Raw genomic sequence first — 21,924 nt, 5'->3', positions numbered from 1 at the left:
GTGTAATACCTATATAACTGCCATGGCATGACAGAAATGCTGTTGGTATTAAACATCTTAATAAAAAACATTTCATATATTAACTGTTTATTAACTTGTCTCTGTAGAGTTATTAACAGTATAATGAACTACTAGCACCAGGATCTCCTGAACAGACATTAAAACATACCGGACCTTATGCACCTGGTTTGGTTTCTCAACTCCAGTCCTTAAACGACCATGCTGGTCCCTTCCCATAATTAACTCAGTCCAGAAAAAATCAATCCTAATTAACGTTCATCCGCTTATTTAAGGAGATCCTGTGAACTCATGCTATTGGAGTGTAGTTAAGGAATTTTGCTTTAATAGTACTATAAAGATTGAACTGAGCTTCACTTTACTTGCCTGAAAATAAATTAATGGTATTGTATAACGGGTAGCTCAATCATTAGCATCAGGGTTAGCAATGGTGTTATGGAACCAAATGTATGTATGTATGTAAATTATTTCATTTACATTGTAAGCATACACCAAGTATAACAGGTACCTGGAATGGAAAAAAAATCTGTATCTGATCTGAATTATTTGATATGATCTTGTCTGGCATGAAATAATTTGCAGATTGTCATGTAAGAAGAGTAACAGATTGAAGCCAACATTACAAGTAATAAATCCTACTTACACTTAAAAAAATCTCCAGTATACTGGCAAAATGACAGCGGGCCTGGAGCAATAATACATATATGTAAAGTTATCTTTTATGGATGAATTGTACAAACCGCTGTTATGGTATTTAATTGAAAATGGCTAATCATAAAAATGGTGATAAAAAAGCTTTTATCCTCATTGCACTATTTCAGAAATTGATACAATACAGCCATCTAGTGGTCTAAGCAATGGAAAGCACACTGTAGAATATTAATCAATATAAAACATATTTTAAAAAAATCGTATCGAAATATTATTCAATCTTAATATTGTTTACACATGCTTTACTTTTTCTACTGACATTTAAGTCTTTGATACAATTATTTCACATGTTTAATCATTTGTAACTTTGACAGTGCAGGGGAATGTATTGTATTAGCTGGCCAATGTGGTGTAATATTGAATTTATTTAAACCCACAAATACTGCAACCCCTTTTTTTATTTTTTGTACCCTTCGTGGCTCTTTTCAAATTTTTGCAGCGCTCATGTTAAGCAGTAATTTTCTTCTCTCTTGTTTAGTGTCCCCATACAAGTAAAAACAAGAAGGGCTTTGTTCAGACCATTTTTTGGATCATATCATCTAATTTCTTATAAAAAAAAAATAGTGTACATTTTTCATTTTTTGCAAGGTATAGGGCAATAGGTTCAAGTAGTGTTTTGCTATTTCAAAGCCATTTTTTCAAATCTATTAATCCTGTCCCCTTGTCCTATTTTGGGACATCTTTGAAGCTGGTCAATTTAATTTGCCCCATCAAACCATCTAGTTTTTCATCAGATATTTTGAAAACTAGACACTCCAAGGTATTTCAAATGCTCATATTTTCCATGCACTAATTCTACTACCAGCCTTAGTCAAACTCTGTGGTAATTTATTTTGTAAATGTACAGCTCCTGGTAAATGTCACTTAAAAATAACACCTTAATATGTGTTCAGCAATATCTCCTGAGTACAGTGATACCCCCATGCATTGGTTTGTCAGGTTATTCGGAGGCTAAAAAGCCACATTTGGGATATGCACAATTAGGAGTTTTGAAATCTGGTCCTTCTGCTTCCATGTTCTATTCTGGACATCATTAAAGCTGGCCAATTCAATTTACCCAAACAAACCATATATTTTTGAAAACTAGACATCCCAAGGTATTTCAAATGCTGGGATTTTAACACTTTCCACGCATTAATTTTACTACCAGCTGTGACAAAGTTTGTGGTAGCAATGTTTTTGTGGGTTTTTTTCTACACAAATTGTATATCAAGTATAGAAATTATAGCTCCTGGTATATATCACTTACAAACAATAATTGCAAACTGCAATTGGAAGAGACTTCCAATTTAAAAAGTATGTAACATCAAACGAAAATATTTTGATATTCTTACCAAATAAATCATGACCATACATATAAGAGATCCAACGTTGCACTTTGAAACGTAAATAAATGTATAGCTTTATCCCTAAAGTTAATATTGTACTGTTGCATTTGGCTGACTTCTCTGAATGAGTTTAGCTTTTATCCTTGAGAGGTGGTTGCACGTCTGAGTAAGCAGAGTAGCAAATTGCCAAGAACAGATAGATAAAGATAAAAAAAGGCAATTTGTGGACATGTTTCCCAGATAAACAAGGTAAGGGGAGGAAACTGTCAATAATAGCACAGGCACAGCAAGCCTAGTATGTTTATGATGTGTTTAGATATTGGGTAAATTGTTTTTTGGAAAAATGTTGCCCAAAGACATTTAATCAAGATAAACCAAAATCAGCAAGCCCATCCTACATTTTGCACAGTTTGATCATATGTAGGATGAGATGTAATATCCCCACTGGTCCAGGAGTCTAGGTCCAGGACTCTTCTATGATAAATGTTGACTTCCCACTAAGTGTTTTTCACACTGATTCCAGTGGCTGAAAACATGTAGGCAAATTTTGAGCAGAAAATATTGAACCATCAACTTATTTTCAATACAGTAATACAAATGTACATGGCATGAGAACAGCTTCCTTTGAGAAAACTCAAGAAAAGACAAACAACTTAACACCAACACTTACAAGAAGCGGAGGTTTCAATAAGACCCACACCCTGGTATACTCAATTTACATTTATTAATCTTCTGCTCTATGTGGATTTTTATTTGTTTTAATGATCCATATAGATCTGTTTTCTGTTAACAAATTATGCTCTAGGAATGTGACTGCTAACTAGGGGATTATTGCTCAATCTGAGGATCCAGGCTTCTGAGTGGGCCTTGCTCTTTCAGTTGAACAAGCATTTTCAAAATTGTAATGGAATCAGATCTTAATTCAGTGAAAACATGTTTATTTTATTTTCCTTAGTAATATTACACATAGTACAAGAAATTCAGACTAAATGGGAAAATCAAGTTTGTGTAGTTCAATTCTTGGAAACGATTTTCTGAAGGATATTTGTATCATTGGTTTCTGAAAAATAAAAGGGAATTATATGTAAATTGTAAATAAAATTAAAATCCAATTTAGATGTTGTAGCTAGACATAAAAAGACAGTTCATGCTTAAAAAACTCTCCAATGTGGCTGAATTAAAACAATTCCGCCAAGAAGAGTGGGAAGATTTATGTTAAAATTCCTCCAGGGGGATTTAAAATTTTAGGGGGCAATAACTTTTTTCAAAAGGGTGATAATTTTGATGAACTATTAACCTTCAATAAATAGACGTGCATTTTGTGTTTACTTATGTTGTCTTTGTCTTATATTAAAATAAGTTGGAGGATGTGAAACATTTAAATAACCAAAAATAGAAGATATTGGGTCAAATATTTTTTCACAGTATATATATATATATACACACATTATCTTACATTTGTATTTGCTCGTGAATCCAGTCTGTATATTCTGCTACTCTTGTGTAAACGCCTGGTTTTCCTGCACGAGCACAGCCTTCTCCCCAACTTGTAATCCCAATTAAGTACCATGTTTTATGAACTTGGCATGCCAGTGGACCACCAGAATCACCCTATAACATAAGAAAAAAGCTGATTAATAGTTTTCTTTTTTTAATAGGTGTGGCACGTATGAGGAATTCAGACAATGGCAGCCAGAAAGTATTGTGCACATGCACAAGCAGTATTGACTATACAAGCACAATATACCTGGGGTAAAGTATCACTCCAGCCATCACATGCACTATAATATATATAATAGCTGTGTCCGTTTTCTTTTTTTTTTAATTATCTCCCCATGCATTTTATTTCCTTCCCCACCCTCCCATCTCCTAGGATTACAGGAATATGTATTCTCCTCACTTCAAACAGTTTTTATATATCACATATCTCTACCCACACATGCAGTATTTATTAAATAACTTACTTTACAGGCATCTATTTTGCCTTGTTTGTATCCTGCACACAACACCTTGTGATTTATCTTTTGTGGGGAGTACTTTGTCTGACATTCCTCATTTGCCAACATAGGGACTTCAGCTTTTTGGAGGACATCTTCAGGATTACCTATATATATATATATATATATATATATATATATATATACACAGTGAAAATACAGGTTTCAGAAATAAAATAATATTGCTGGAGGCAGTTTGACATTGATAAAATGTCACAGGATTAGATTTTCCCCACATACGAGAAATATGCAATTCTATTAAAGTGGCATACTGAGCACTAAGTTTAACAACATAACTTTATGAAATGTATCTTCAGATTTAGAGGCGTTAGTAATGTTAACATGCAAAACTGTTAAGGTTACCAGCAAAATCTGTGTGTACAATGTTGCTTACCATAGAAAAAAAAATACTTAATATATAAAGTTTTTATTATATTTTTAGAAATATCACTCTTCCCAATCCCAAAATCAAGTTGTTAAGCTTCTAAAAAGATAGACCAGGTTTTAAAAAAAGCTTAAGCACACTTAAATTATTAAAACTTGAATGAAAATGTGTGAACAAAACAAGTGTACCATTTTCTTCGGTGTAACCCCATCCAGTTATCCAGCAAGAATTAGGAAGTGTTAATGCTTTTTCTTTTGAAGGGAGACAAATCGCCTGCAGGTCATCTGAAATGATACAGAATTAAGCAAGGGCCAGTTATGTAGGTTCACAGAAATGCAATAGAAAACATAAAAAGCCAGGAAATAATAAACTTTTATTGTCCCATCCACTATCGTGTGGGTTGGGGAGAATTTGAGTTTTTGTTGATGTTTTTAAAAATTCTTTTTTTTTATTATTGTAGCTGTTTTTTATGTATCAGAGTGGAATTTTTGAATGAAAAGACTGAATTGGGAAATACTATTTCTCGTTCTATTTAACATACAATGTTCCTTATAGGAGTACTTACTACTTACCATCATATGAGATAGGTGTTTTTAGCTTCAACAAAGCAATATCACTGCCAGTTTCTGCTCCGTTGTATGAAGGATGAATAATAATTTTTTCAATTTCAAAAACTGGTGTTGATTGGGTTATGTCTGATAACTTTATTATCCCACCATAAATATTCCATGCTCGAGGCAGGTTAAAGCTAGGTAAAGAAAATAAAAGATTTAGAAGCAAATGAAAACCACAAGAAAAACTTACATCTTGGAAAAAAGTGATACATTTCTAATATTTGCCCCGTAAATGAATTTATTTGAGATTCTTTTTCTTTAACTACATTGATGGTATATTCATTATTATAAAAATATATAGCTTTAATTTAAGTTTAAGTATTACATTAAAAGCCCTGTTTGTGTTTAAGTATCTGAACTAAAAGAGAAATAGGGCAATTACAAAGGTAGTTAAAATATTTCTTGTTCTAATGAGTAAAACATTCCTAGCCTTCAAAGGGTAAATACGCTGGAATAAAAAGATTCTGATACAAAGATTTCCTACTGGGTTAAAGTGAGAGTGTCTTTGGAGCTATAAAGATTGACCTTGAGGAACCTGAAAAAAATGTCATAAAGAAACTAGAAAAAAGATCGGATCAAGGGAAACAGCATGGTATTAAATTTATATTAGTTGGATTATTTTAGAAGGGCTACACTTTACAGGTTACAGAGGGCATAGAAGAAGAAAGAAGGCTGAACCCACAATGTACATTTTTAGATTCCTTTTGTGGATTACGGCTTAGTGGAAATTGAAATAAAAGGTACAGCAAAGATAAATTCACAGACCAATTCTGCAGGCAAAAACAGACCAAAAATGAATGAAGCAAATGTTTTTTTCTCAAAGTTATTCCAAAGCAAGTACAAAAACACACCTAAAACTAGATCACCAAGAGAGTTATACAATGAAGGGGAGGTGGCAGCATTTTATTCTGATTATTTTAATTGAAACATGGAATGGCAGCAGGGGAGAGACTATGGTTAATGACCCCTGGGTGCAATATGTCTTCAGCAATCATCCTCCCTAATCTCCCCCAGTAGCTAACACACACATGAAAACCAAAACTCTCTGTAACTCTATCTCATCCTAACACCAAGCACGCATACATACACAGTGGCACACTCCCTCCTCCTTCTCCCAGAGGCCACTGACCAGGCTCACTCTTGGCACTGTAACATCATACACCCACACACATATTCGTATAAATACTAACACACACAATCATACTAACACCACACACTAACATACACAGATTAAAACCATAAAGTAATAGACAATCACGCACTAAAATACTAACACGCACACTCGTACTAACACCACACACTAACATACACACTTTAAAACCATAAAGTAATAGACAATCACACACTAAGACCTTGCAGTAACATATACACACATACTAACATCTTATGCTCACACACAGTGGTAGAGGTTAATACACTGGATAGTCATGAAGCTATCCTAAATCTAAAACCAGACCAAGGACTAATTAAGGTTTGAGTCTTTCCAGCAGGAAAATACAGGCAGACCAAATAGGTTGAATGGTTCTTATCTGTTCTTTTCTATGTTTCCTTGCATGTGTACATCCCCTTACTGTATAAATTCTATTTGCTATTCTACATAAGGATATCTACAATAAGGTTTATTACATGAGACTCTGTTTCCACCTCAAATGTATACCTTCCTTGCAGTCTTTAGGAAACCCCTTTATGTTAGTGTTAGTTTATGAACAGCAGCTGGCATTCCACATAAACAGAACTTGTTTGGATACCAATGTTAGCAAGATTTTGGACCAAATGTAATACTGACTTATATTCCTAAAATAAAAGCCCCTTTTTTATATATCTCACTATTAATTCTCAACTTTACTTGTATTTTATTTACACAGCAGGCACTTAATTTATACTACACATTAACATTTCTGCAGCCCTATCGGTCTTTCTCCCTTTTTTCTTACATAGTTAAAATAGATCTGCAAGCTGTCAGTTGTCCTTAAGATCCTCATAATAGTTCAGCAAATAGTATTTGCAACAATGTTATACTATTTCTGCGCACCTTATTCACTCTGTACTTTACAGTGTTATCTTAACAATATGTTTCAATATCCAGATTCTATCTTGCTTCTGACATGGTTGATCCCTCCCCTATAACTCCATTCAGTCTAACGGCATACATACCTTAAGTCTTTTACAACTAATGAAAAGCAACTTAACCATTAGAAATACTTGACTCTTATTCTACTTGCTATTCTTTTTAAGAGTTTATTTGACTTCAGCTGCTCTCTATCTCAAATAGTCGGCAGGTCCACTTTTGGCCCACCCCTTCCCTCATTTTTTAAAAATCCGCGCACAAATGCCATGAATTACATATATGTTCTTCATAGCGGCAAATGCTATTGCTACTCTCTCTATTTTAAGAAGTGTATATTTACATTCCTATTTTACTGAGAAAGTCCTTAACAAGGTTTAGGCACCATCACTGCACTAATTACACTAAGATCTTTGTACATCATAAGTTTATAGCCTTATGACTCATTTGTTTTAATTTGTTTATACACAGGATATAGAACACTCTGTAGTTATATTGGCTGCAGGAGGTCCATGACTATCCTAAACCATTCTGATTTGCGTATATATTAAGAATAATACCCATAAGTAAAATACTGTTTATTTATACAGTTACGCCCAAAGTTAGTTCCCTTATTTATTTTTCTCTGTCATCTTTGGCAATTTGTGTATATTCATATAACTGTTATACCATTGTTATATTGTTATACGTTGTATTAATATATACGGTTTGTACTATGTTATTCATGAATATTTGTTTGTATTTATCTAGTCATAATCTGCACCTGATATGCATTCTTTCTAAACATGTTTTACCAATCTATTGTTCTCCTAACAAGAACATTTATATAACAGAATGTACTTGTTTTCCTTCATTTCCTTCATGTCCCTAACTGACATATTTCATATCGGTATGAACCTTTCAATAAAGTCTGCCTGAGCTTTGATCCTTCTGTTTTCTTTTCCTACTACTCTTCTTTATTAATATTATTTATAGGACTATTTATCATTATTCTCTATTATTTACCTCTGAAGAAGCCTATATTGACAAAATGTATCAGGTTTTTCTATTATTTTGAAAACTTTGATCCGATAGCTCTGTATGTTTGTATATTATATCAGTCTTTTTAACATTATATATTTTTTTATCATTCTATATAAAAATTTATTGTTTTAATCAGATACTGTTCATATCTGTACTAGTTAGCACTCGCACCTATTATTCATAAAAGCACCACTGATGGAAATATTTAAATACATAATGGGGTTAAAAAAGAGAAAGTATATTTCTAAAGGGGACAAATGCTAAGATAGGAAGCCATGATCTAGAAATATAAAGTCAAAAGATTACTTGTAATAGTATTTATTTACTGAGAAGGGTTACGGTTAACTCAGAAGCAAGCCCATAAGGTTTCTAACTCCCTTGGCAAACAAAGTCTCAGGCCACTCTCTTCCTTTATGTTTTTGCTTATTTACATACTAGAGAACCTGGAAGTTAGAGTGAGCAGAAGGTTAATACAATGAAGGACTTAATGAGTCCTTAAGGATCCACAAAATAGGCAAATGGCTACCCTGAACTTAAGTCAAGGCCAAACACCAGTAAGGTCAGAGAAATTGCAGTAGGAAATAAGATGATTAATTAAAAGGTAATGGAGAGGAGAGCTGTCTATCTGTCTACCTATGACGTGATTTCAGTAATTGATCTTACATAGTATGGCATTTTTATTTTAACTAAAGCATGTTTTATCAAAGGGTACTTACTGAGTGACACAATGGGCAGCTGTTATTATCCACTGTTTGCTGATAATGGATCCACCACATGCATGCTGCTTAAAAGTGGTGGATAGCTTAAGCTGCAAGCTTACTTGCCAAGGCCATTCTCCAAGAGAGCTGTCTTTCCCCCCTACAATCCTGTTTTCTGATTCAACAGGCTGTCCGCATCCTTCAGGAGAAAGGAAAACACTCATAATTTGTTTTCTGAAAGTAAACACCAGTGCTGCTGTAGTTAAAGGAAACTGAAAATAAGCTTCCAGAAAGGCTGAAAATTATTATTTAATAACTTTTCAGTACCATAGTTTTTGTACCCTCTAAATGCTTAACTGTGTACTATAATTGTGCTACATAATAGTTTTAACTTTGCATTTACATAAAATAAGGAATTTTACCTGTAATTGTTCTGTTTCTACACATCCTTAACGAAAATCCAGAGATGCCCCCTTTTCCATGTAGTATGCCTGTTGGTAATCCATTAGAAGACATCTTCAAATGGCATTTACACCTAAAATAAACACACAGAAATGCACATTAAAAGAATTCTGCTAATTTTCACATAAACTCAATAAAATATACCAATGCGTTATGTAATCGATATAATATTAGCACATTGACTATGTCCCCTCTTTAGCTGTAACAAACAAGAATTAAATTCAAATCACATAAGAGACTCACTTGTTTTGCATGCAGACTGATGGTTTGTAGGTATAAAACTGGCAACGAAGTGTCTTTGAGCAAAGTTGCTGACAGTTTTGCTCCCCATCCACATCTTGTACAATCAAGTCAGTCCCATGAAAATCCATATCGGTGAGAACTGGCGATGGACAAGCTATAGGCCAACGATAAAATAATAGACACAATAAGTTTAATTGCACTTTTTTGTATACACCCAATATACTGTATTTGCAGCATGCTTACACCTGTTTTGTAGGCCTTGTATTATACATTATTATACATTAGCGCACCGTCATTTTTTTCTTTTCCCTGTTTGCACATATTTGAGGTTGTTGGCTCCTCATCAGTCTGAACTGGCCATGGACAGGCTATAGAAATGTAGCTGCTGTGGCCTCTCCCCAAGTGGCCTCATCATAAGTGGATATTTAAGAGTTACACTGGACTATCCAGACATCCATCCCTGGTCTTCATGCTTTCATCCAACTACTCCTCTGGCAATCACTAATGTCTGCTATATCCCCTTCTCTTACAGGTATGACTATCCCATATTTCGTCTGAGCCCCTCATCTCCTGCTGTAACCTCCGTTTCCACTTGGTATGACTATCACCTATTTCGTCCGAATCCCTCATCTCCTGCTGTAACCCCTGTTTCCACTCGGTATGTCTTTATCCTGCCTTAATCCTGCCTGTCTCCATACCCTGCTGCTCTCAAAGAGTTAAATGTGGTGCCCTCTAGTCTATCTTAACTGCATTTGTAAGCCAAGGTGTGAAACATCTGCCTCCTGTATGCAATCGCCTTATCTGACCACTTGTGAGGAAGCCCTATAAATTCCTAGGCCTCACTTGGAAACAAGCTTGCTTGGAAATGTAGCTGCTGTGGCCTTTTCCCCAGTGGACTCTTCATAAGTGGATATTTAACAGTTACACTGGAGGTTACACAGGACGGAAACAACATACCAGGTACCACTGCAGAAAGCAGCTACAACACATCATCGGAACCAGATTAACTCATCCCCATCCAAGCAGTCCTCTCCTATTGTCTCACTTCTCCCTCAACTACCGACTAGATTGAAAGCTTGCAAGAGCAGGGCCCTCTTCTCCTTTGCACCAGTTTGTTATTGTATGTCTTTTTGTATGTGAAATTGCCCACTATGTAGGAGGTGAGAGTAGGTTCTCACCCTATTGAGAGTGTGCCTTGATATAGCGGGTGAGCTTAATTATGCTTTGGCCAATTCATATAACCAAAACCTCTCATTTATATTATGTTCATATATTTAATGCCAACTTTATTAGAGTACGAAACGCAAACAGTTTTTGTTTTTTGTATAAGTTTTCTTAATAAATATTCCGGAATAAAACCAGCAAAACTAACAAAACATATTAAATGTAAAAAAAATATTTTACTAATTATGCACCTTACCAATTTATGGAAGTTTCTCGTTAGAAACAACATTCCATTCTTAAGGACTATTCCGACATATATATCAGATACTGATCCCACTGACTTTTCTTACTTTGTCCGACACTGTTCACAAATAAATATATATTTACCTGAAGGGCTAAATTTACATGTTAAAAGACTAAAGCCAGATATGGCATGTTCTTTCTCTATGGCTTCATCTGGCAGTCCAGTTTTTGAAGTCCTTAAGTAGCAATGATTCCTAAATGGAAAGAAAAAAATGAAATGTATAGATCGAAATAAACCAATTTAAATTACAGTATAAAAGCATAAATCAACAGAGGTTGTTAAATAGACATTAGAGACATATATTATCTGTAAGCATAATAATATATTATACTGTGGCATACTATAACTCCCACTTACCTATGCTAACAAGCAATTTATACTTCCATACCAGACATTCAGAGAGATGGACAATGTATTATTTAGCTTGCCAATATATGCCCCTTATTAATTAACATATTCATTTTTCATGATGTTAAATGACCATTACTAAATATCAGGTTAATTCTTGTGAAATCACAGCAGCAGAACTTTAGTGTTTAAATAATGAAATAATTCATGTAATGAATTTATCAACATTGTGTCTCCAATCAATGGTGCAAAACGTTATCCTGGAATTACTGTTTCTATGGACTAATGGGCTTAGAACAACATTTATACTTAGTTTGTTAACGTATTTCTTGTTTATCATTACAAGTTGTATATTTATTAGCATCATGAATAGTGTGACAGTAACTGGAACTGGAACTAACCTTTGTAGTGGATCAGACCATTCTTTTTTTAAGAATGTAAAAAACAAACAGTTTGGATAGAATGTACAAATCTTCTGACAAGTGTGTACATCTGGTGCTAGAACACTTGTTAGATTGCTACCAGAAAAATGTGCATTTTGGAATAAATCTCTTCGGCAACCTAGAAAATGAAATAATGGAAAACTAAATGAGACAAGAGGAGCAAGGATACTAAAAACAAAATTAGGTAAAAAAAATGAGAAAAACAGAAAAGGACATACCTAGAGTAGATTTTCCACAAAATTTCAGGGAAAAACCTGATATAACATTGTCCAGCTGTCGTATCCTTGTTGGCATTCCTTTACTGGAGTACTTGAAATAGCACACATTTCTGTAAAAATAGTACAGGGCACATTGCAGGTTACATTACTTGATAAATTAAAGCATGATGTAGTAGTATCAAAGATTTAAAAATAAAATAAAAGAGATTTTGTTCTCAGTGCTTTTTGAACTACTTGAATAGGGGCGAGGCTGGGAGTGTAAGGCAAGGGTGTAGGGCAGACCAAAAGCAGTAACAGCCAGAGGATGGATCACACATATATGTACTAAAATGCTAGTGCTGATATATATTATATGCAGTGCTGTATCTTGGCCTGAGAAGGGCACCGCTCCCCAGGGAGGTCAGGCCACAAAGATGGAGCCCTGCAAGAAGAAGGACTTCAGAAAGGAGAAAGGTAAGTGATGGGGAGATATAGCATATAATATATAGAAAACATATACTAAAATATCAAATGAAGCTTGCACATATTTTAGTCAAGGGAAATATTATGGTTGTGATAACTTAAGTCTAGTAGTATGATTGATATATTTTTTTTTAAATCTCAAAAAACGAAGTGAAAGAAATCTCAGATCCTTAAGCATTCTAATTTTATCAGTACTTACCATATAGTCTACTCACCGAAGTTGTATACTGTGGAATGCCTCTGTGACATATGTGTAGAACTGACAGTGTAAGTCATTAGTGCAGAGTTCCTTACATCGCTCCACATTTTTTACATTAGTGATGTTGTAGTTGGTTCCTATCATATCAATTCCAGAAAACACCTTGTCTCTACAAGCTAAAGAACAAGAAAAAATGCACAATAATTTACCTCTTTGAATGACTGGGATCTTCTATTTATTCTACTTTAGTTTTTTTAATAAATCATCTAAGACGATAAGGTAAGAGGCAGGTGCCCTTCCTTCAGTCCATAATTTAGCTAGGTAGTTGGTATATATAGCAACCTCAAAATAAACATATTTATAAATACAATTTATATTAAAATATACATTTTATAAATACAATTATTTACAACTTGAGTATTGATTCCTACATACCAATGCAATAATCTATATGACACATTTTCAAAGCAAACAGATCATTTCTTCTTTAGTCAGTGAGTATTAACTAGTCAGTTATGACTGGGAATAAACAGGCACAAATATAAATGCTCATTCATATTTTAGTGTAGTCTTTTCTTCCTCATTAAGGTTTTTTTTTTACTGACTGTTCTTTTATGTTAAATTCAGATATACCCTAGACACCTTATGCGCTATACAAAAACACAAAATTGGTCCCATTCTTTTTAATGGCCATTTACAAACCATACTGAATTTACTAAAAACTTAATAAGACTACTCACCATCTATTTGATTGTTACAGTTTTTTAATGAATATCCTGAAATTGACCCTTGCAATGTGGCATTGGGCAGTGTACCCGTGGCACTATCCTTTAAAAAACAGGCAAACCTACAATTTGAATAATAGAAAGCCTAGGGTTAGAGAGAGTAGTATAATATTAATATTCTTTTTAATACTACCTTGACCAATTGACATTACTCATTGATAGTATTAATGCTCCACTCATTAGTAATATAGTTATGCATAATACATAATTTCCAACACATTCAGAAATATCACTTGACTTTGTGGGATTCAAGCCATTAGTCACTTAATGTGTCACCGGGAACTTGCTTTGTGTGAATGGCCTTCACATGATGCTTTCTATCCATTGTCCCAATCCGTCAGACCACCTCCTAGTAATGTTTAAGAGTATTTCCCTTCCCGTGTCTTGGGAATTCAACATTTTTTCCCATCGGTTAGTACTGTAGTATTTTTCACGATTTTCCCTGATTGCTTCCCTGTGTTTTTAGATTGCAATGTGCCTGAAAAAAGCCCATGATTACTGTATAAACCTTTAATCAGTATTGTAGGAAACCAGAAGCTCCTTGCAATGTTCAAAACCAGTTATCTTTCTTTGCAACAACCTGGCTGATATCCATGCCTTCTTCATCAGGACCTGTTTTGTTCCCTTCACATCTGTAATTTGATCTTATCATTTCAAGGCATCATGGATATCTAGTATTTTGCTCAACTATTATTACTCTTGTCACAATGAGAGGACGGTAACAAAATTAACAACAACATCAACAAGTATAACACAAACTAAAGGAAGGAAAATAGGCTTATTACTTTTGTGCCTATTATTTTAACACCAAAATTATTTCTTCACTACCAGAACCAATATTAAAATTGCAGTAAAAATATAAACATTTGTTTACCTTTCCTTTTGTCTCATCCAGGTTCCCGGGAGATATGAAAACATCAAGCAACGAGGATGGAATGTACATGCTAGCTGACAATATTCAGCATCAGGTGTAAAAAGTGAAGCATGGTCTCCTCCTTGAAAGTACACATTGTTTTCTAGTGTAGATCTGCATTCTAACAAGAGAACGGTCACCTCCAAATATGCTTGCAAAGGAGAACATTTTTTGTTTATTATATGTTCTTAGGTTTTTCCCTTTACCAACACAAATAAGCATACCTGTGAACTTGCCAGGTAAAGTCCTGTTTCCCCAGGTCTCCGAGCCAGGAAGAGTCTTCCGGGCCCCTGTGTTCTGCCTTCTCCCTGCCCTCACTCTCCTGCTCCCTGCCCAGTTTCCTCCTCCTAAATAATTTTGGGTCTAGCCTCACCTTACACATGCCTAGCACAAAGCCACTCCGCCAGAAGAGAGAGAGAGTGCTCTGTGTAACCTACCCTAGAAAGTTCAAAGTATGAAGATAAGGAAGAGCTCATGCAATCTGTTTTTTTTAACAGTATCCTTAACAATTTGCTGTTTGTGTTATTATTGTACTCTTAGTGCTATTACCTGAGTGTTGTGTTATTATTGTACACTCAGTGCTATTACCTAAGTGTACTCTAAGGTGTATAGCCAGTGGTTTACTGCCAAAACCAGAATAAATAATTACATTTGCTTGGTGTGAGGAATTTGGTGGACCTACAGCTGTACTATGTTCTGTTATTTAGACTTAGGGAACTTAATTGGCCCTTGGTCTAATATTCTGGATAGCTATATAGGATAGTTATATCCAAGAATAGTTTTATACCTCCCAATGGTTTTTCTGGGAAGGACAATAATTCTTTGGACTACAAGTCCCTCTGCTCCAACATATTAAAAATTGTTTTCAAAGAGGCAGTTATAAGTCTAGAAACTAGAAACATCACAAAAAGTGTTAAAAAAAATGGCATTGTCTAAATAAAATCCATTATAGTTTTCCTAAATGCATTATGTAGCCATCAATGGGTCAAACCGTCACATAAAAAGTCCTTGTAAAGCTCCACCGCTAATCATGCTTATCACACCTGTAACCTGGACCCATATAACTAATATGTCTATCCTTGATTGTCTGCATTGTTGGGAGGGGATGTAGCTTGAGTGACCTTGTATAAAGTACTTTTTCAGTCAGTAAGATTTTGAAGTCACCATACAGATATGCATTATACAGGGCAAGCTCTGTCCCTCTTGCATAAAAAACTGCCAGAGGTGGCCTTTTATAATGGTTGACCACGTAACTTTCATACACATTCTGCTGACAAACTGCATTAGTGAATAAGGAGTTTTATACAAAAATAAGCAGTCCAAATACTGCTTTTTTTTCATTACAATGACCATGTTTTTTAAAACAAAGCATAATACCAAAGGGAGAAGAAATCCATAAGTATCGCAAAACAAAAGTATAAATTTTTATATATTTTATAAATCTTTCCTATTGTACTATTTGCAGTATTTTCCACCTCACAACACACAACCTTTTTTTATTATACATATTAGCAATACTATCCTATATTAGTTAAATTGCATTCCTGGGTTAATCTGATCTATAAATATAGATATATGCAACATTTTTCCATCCCCTAGTTTGTTGTTTACATGTTACCAATCGTATTTTAATATTTTTTTTCCCCATTAATTTCAGTGCTTTATTCCTCCGTTTGTTTTTAATTATTTGCCTTTTTGCCCCATTTCATATTGCATGTTATATTTTTTTTGTAATTAAAGCTTATTATTGCCTTATTACCTTTTTTTCAAAATTTATTCATATGCCTTATAACATCCCTCTAAAAAATAATGAAAAATAGTACTTACCTCCATGTGCAAAAGAAAATAAGGTAAAGCAGCAAAAGAGTACCGTATAATGCCAATTCATCCTACAAGAAAAAAATACTGCAAACTATGTACAGAAGCCATAATGCACAATGTATTACCAAAATCCCATCTATTAGTCGTGTAATAATTTAATAACTGAATTCAGAGCTAAGTACCTGCCACAAACATCTGTGATTTAACATTGTTATTATAATTCCAATGAATTATGCCATGTTTTTGGATTTATTAAAGTTAAATGTTGCTTAATGTAATCTAGCATAAATGTAATAGTTCATAAATTAGGGGGGGAAAGGAATTACATTTACCTGTATTACTTGCCCTCTTTTTTCTCCAAAGGTTTGTCGGAGTTAACTTTGTATTTTTCTACATTTGTACTTTTTTTTTTTCTAACAAAAAGGAAAGCGTATTTACACTGCGTTGCACAATTTGGATGTTAAACAGACTATAGTAAAGTTCAATGTTTCTCTCAAATCAATAAAGTTGCCTCAAAGTCTTCCTCCATAAATTAGATTGTTATTGGAAGTAAAATTATTATGCGTAAAAGAAAATCCCCTAAACACATAAAAAATCCTAAAGCAGATTTATAAGATGCTAAGTTGCTGTTTCACGGATACTATTGTATTTCAATTTGTCATTAGAAACTTTGCTCCCTGTACTGTTGAACGAGCCAAACACTCAATAAATAATTATTTAATCACGTTACATTTTAACTTATTCATAATCTTTGTCAGGGAACATTTAATAATTTCACTGGTCGATATTTGGCATGTAACTTGATAATTTTATGTAATTATATTTTTTTATAATTAAACCTTTAGAAGAGGCAATGCAAGGACCAATCTACTATAGATTGTTTAACATGCAATACCTTAACTTAAATACCCTCATTGTGTTCATCTTTACCACTTCTGCTGGAAAATAATAGAAAAACAGTTATTAATTAGGATGGGCATACAAATAGCCCCTGTGTGGTCACCTACCAAATTTCACAAATCTCCAAAGCTGTCCAGTGGATGACTCTCTCCTCTTGTAGCTTTCTTGTACCATAACAAACAGCCTGCTCACTACCATCTCAAGCCAAGCTCTTGCAAGATAGAAAATGTATTACAATTTAAATTCGGACAACTATGCCAGATCTGCATGCAAGTTTCTTACTTCATATTTTGTCTAATTATGCATGTTTTTCTGCACCAAATATATATTTTGGGGAGATTGTTTCTTTTTTGGCCAAAGTTTGGTATTTACCTCTTTGCACATTCCTTTGTCCTGATCCCCTCCCCTCTGGCCCCCTACAGCCATAACGCCTCCCCTTTTTAACTTTATCTTTCTTTCTTTGTCCTCTTGTAGTTTTCCTGTACCATAACAAACAGCCTGCTTACTATCATCTCAAGCCAAGCACTAACCCTCCTCTCTATACATTTTGTTTATACATCCACGTTCGCATGCTGAAACCACTTAGCCCTAGCTACTTCTACAAGAGAGCTACTATTCCCTCTTTTTTACCCCTCTTTTTGTTGCAATTACCCATACTATTCCTTTACATTGTAAGCTCTCGAGCAGGGCCCTCAAAAGCCCACCATTCCTGACCGGAACTTTGTATAAAAGTACAATAACGCTAATTGGCAAGCTCATGGACAGGGTTCTCAACTCCTGATATGTATGTATTCATGTATATTTGTTATGTATGTTAAGTGCCTCACTTAAATTGTACAGGGCAGCGTAATATGTTGGTGCTTAATAAATAAATAATGATGCAGATGCCAGCTGGGTACAGAGTCCCCTATTCCTTCATGACCACCAAGTGAACAGTCTGGATCAGATAGGTGACTCTGGGACATTAGCAATGGTACTATGGGCACAACACAGAGTGCCTCCAAGGGTTATTAGTGAGGAACTGAGCCTTTTGAAGTTGCACATAATCTGTTAATGATGTCTGTAAAATTCTATTACCCAGCATACTCAAGGTGTTTGTTAACCCTATCATGACACAAGGGTTTACCTAAGCGACCAGTTTTTTTTGCATATCTTTGTTCACCCATGACTCCCTTTTTGTAGTCTGTCATTATCATAAATAGTATGTAAAAAAGCATTTACATTTAAAAAAAAACAAAAACCAACAGTTTTACATAGAACCTCTTCCACAAATCCCCCCCTTTACATTCGACACTATTTTTTTCTTATTTTTGTACTTTGGCTTGGGGCAAGAAAGGGGTTTTGTAATGTATATTTCTAGTGGGAGGGGCACCTACTTTTACATTTTTAAGTATATTAATTTTATTGTTTTTATTTTTATTATTACATTTTTTGGAGGTCTTAAAGGTCTAAAGAGCCATTTGATGACTTTAAACGGGTATAGAAAGCAATCTGCAATCTTCTCCTAAACAATGTTGCTGTAATGCCTCGATTTCGAGGCATTCAGCAACACAGAAATCTGAAGCAGGGGCCCCGTCTGATTGCTCCATGGAGCATCAACGTCCTCCATATTAAATATGCCACCCGCTGCCTGTTTAAAAGAAGATAGGAGGCGATCAATATTCATGAGTGTGGTGTTAGCGTGTGTGAGTATATGGTGTTGTGTGTGTGTTACTATATAGCATTAGTCTGAGCGTGTATATTATTGTGTTGTTTTAGAGTGTGTGGTTTATGGTTGTCAGGATGCCCACTGGCAGGGCTGACGGATACGGAGGCCCACGGGATGGGCTGACGGCAGGAAGCCCACTGGCAGGGCAGACGGGTACGGAGGCCTACTGGCAGGGCAGACGGGTACGGAGGCCCACTGGCAGGGCTGACGGGTACGGAGGCCCACTGACAGGGCTGACGGCAAGTAGTGCACTGGCAGGGCAGGCGGCAGGAATGCAGGTACAGGCAGGTAGTCCAGGTACAGGCAGGTAGTCCAGGTAAAGGCAGGTAGTCCAGGTAAAGGCAGGTAGTCCAGGCACAGGCACAGGCACAGGCACAGGCACAAGGCCAAAACAGAGCGGTCTAAACACTCCAATGCAAAGGCCCTGACTAAAGGGCAGGTTAACAGGAGCTCTGTAAAAATCCTCAACGCATTTCGCCTGGTAGGCTTCCTCAGGAAATTGAGGAAGCCTACCAGGTGAAACGCATTGAGGATTTTTACAGAGCTCTTTTTACTTGGACTTTAATTTATAGATTTTAACATCCCTGAGCGGATATTTGTTAAACTTTTTTTATTTTTCTGGCACATAGCCCAATAAATAATTTTATACTGGAATACAGTGTGGACCTACCTCTATTCCGACTTAAAGCACCAGTTCATTTCCATGGAATACTGAGAAACATCCAGCACGAAGGAAGAAGACAAGGAATATACATCTGATGTGTGTCATACCCTCGTAGTAAGTGTAAGTGTCTCTCTACATTTGCGGGTTACACTATGGTTAGATACAACACCATTGTGGTTTCCACTTGTCTTCTGTTTCATTACATATTCCTATAATATACCTACCTGGAGGACTGGATGCTTTATGATGCTTGAAAGCCTAGACAGATTGTGAGTGCATTATATATACGTATAGCGTTTTCGATTTGCACAAAATACTACACAATCATTTGTCTTCTACTTTATTTTTATCTTTTATTCCCCAACCGGTATACACGAGCGCCCCCTAGCGTCCTGTTTTCTGTTTAAAAAAACACCCGGAGAGTGTTTTGTACGGGCTGCAGCTGGGTATCCGGGACAAGTGACAAGCAAAAACAAAGGGAAGTATACTGGTCACTGGTTTTTCTCCATATACACCCTTTTCATACTGTCCTTCATCACTTTGTGTTGTACATAAAGGGCAGGTTAATAAAGGCAGGTTCTACTCAGGTGATCAGACTCAGCTGACCTGGTAATCTGATCCTGAGCACTCCAGAGGGAGGGGGAAGGTGGCCACTAGTGGTAGCAGCAGGACTACAGCAAAATAAATCATCCATGGTCGGGGCTAGTAGGGTGGAATCCTGACAATGGTGTTATCATGCCTCTGTATTAATGGATCATGTTGGCATGCATTTGTGTTTGTGGGCATATGATACTAGCATGTGTGTACCTGTTACTCTATGGCAGGGGTTCTCAAACTGCGGCCCTCCAGCTGCTGCAGGACTACATCTCTCATAATGCTCCTTCAGCTAAGTGGCTGGCTGAGGAGTATGGGAGATGTAGTCCTGCAGCAGCTGGAGGGCCGCAGTTTGAGAACCCCTGCTCTATGGTATGTTAGTTCATGTTGTCAGCATGAGCACATGTGTGTGTTAATCTGTGTGTGGATGTCAAAACATATTGTTATCTTGAGTGTGTGTCAGGTGTGAGGCTAGGGTTTTTGGTGCACTGGAGAGGGAGAAGAGGAACAGGAGAAAGAATGTGTCTGTATGTAAGTGTACAGTGCTAGAGAAAGTTTGCATGTTAGTATGTATGTGTGTTAGTTATAGGGGGCCCTGAAGAAATACCACACCCATGTGCCACTAGCCCTAGGTTTGTCTCTGCTCTCATATGGTGTGCTTATTGTGTGATAGGTGGAGCAATGAATGGGACAATGGGATGGACTTGGGGTGGCATTTGTCGCAAACTCTTTCAACCTCCTAGCCATAACTGAAACCTGGCTTTCCTCTTCTGATACCGCTTCCATTGCTGCTCTCACATATGGTGGCCTCCACTTTAGCCACACTCCTAGGCCAGGCAAGACACATGGAAGCGGTGTTGGAATCCTGCTCTCCCCCTCCTGCTCCTATCAACACCTGCGTCCCCTCTCATTCTCCTCCTTTGAAGTTCACTCCATACACCTGTTCTCTCTCTCTCTCTCATCGCCTTCCTGGACCTACCTCACAGTTCCTGCATAACTTTTCTGCCTGGCAGTCCCACTTTCTCTCTCCAAACATCCCAACCATAATCCTTGGTGATTTCAATATCCCCATCGATCCCCCCCCCCCCCCCCGTGCTGCCTCTAAACTTCTTTCTCTCACATCCTCCTTTGTTATAATAGGGTGAATAGGATAACTGAAGCCTCCCATGCCAGCAGATAGATGCACCTATACAAATAATTTTGCAGAAGATGTGGACAGCAATACCCTTTTTATCATTATGTGACCTACAGGCACTGATCTATTTCTTCCTCATAATTTATATTGCAGTCACCACTATTTTATCTTGCAAAATGCTATACAACATGGTGGTGAAAGCAAAAGTATTGAAACAAAGACATACATGTAGAAAGTCCTGTTAAATGTGATATTTCACACTTACACAATATAATAATATATATATATATATGTGTAACCTTGCAATGATTACTGTGTATTTTTGTGTTAACATGATGGAGCAGTACTTTTTCTTCTTTCATAACACAGAAAAGTAAAAACTGCTACAAAATGAGTCTATTAAATTCACGTTTAAGCAGTTTATTTGAATGCCCACCTCCTTTCAGAGTACCTGGAAATGTACATATTTTCACGGACTATCACAGTCCATGAAATAAAAAAAAAGATAACCATTAGGTTTGGAGTGCAAAATAAGTTTAATAAACATTCATTTAAATGAACAACACATTAATCAACATGCTTGTCAGCGTACAGTCCTAAAGCATTTCTCTGCCCAATGATCATGGCCTGTCCCTGAAGCCAGCTCAGCCAACTACAATAGGCAAAGGGTTGGAGTTCGGCATTAGAGAATGTTCTTCAACAAAGTACTATATAAAGTTTAC

The 21,924-nt window shown here is 35.9% G+C and overlaps 1 protein-coding gene across 1 annotated transcript; it reads right to left on the bottom strand.

Annotated features, from left to right (window-relative positions):
• Positions 1 to 3,509: 3,509 nt before the first annotated feature.
• LOC149285583 (plasma kallikrein-like) lies at positions 3,510 to 18,267 on the bottom strand. Its single transcript, XM_089495181.1, has 14 exons — positions 18,228 to 18,267; positions 14,342 to 14,531; positions 13,423 to 13,529; positions 12,699 to 12,858; positions 12,022 to 12,131; positions 11,762 to 11,921; positions 11,096 to 11,205; positions 9,545 to 9,698; positions 9,262 to 9,374; positions 8,858 to 9,038; positions 5,012 to 5,187; positions 4,628 to 4,723; positions 4,022 to 4,161; positions 3,510 to 3,668 (listed from the first exon to the last, which is right to left on the bottom strand). The coding sequence occupies exons 1-14, from the start codon at positions 18,265 to 18,267 to the stop codon at positions 3,510 to 3,512; spliced, it is 1,896 nt and encodes a 631-aa protein (XP_089351307.1).
• Between the last annotated feature and the right edge of the window lie 3,657 nt (positions 18,268 to 21,924).

Source organism: Sceloporus occidentalis, unplaced genomic scaffold, assembly GCF_023333645.1.
Source record: "Sceloporus occidentalis isolate IW3139 unplaced genomic scaffold, rSceOcc1.0.p SCAF_77, whole genome shotgun sequence".
In the NCBI taxonomy this organism is placed as follows: Eukaryota; Metazoa; Chordata; class Lepidosauria; order Squamata; family Phrynosomatidae; genus Sceloporus; species Sceloporus occidentalis.
This window is presented reverse-complemented; position numbering and strand designations above follow the sequence as displayed.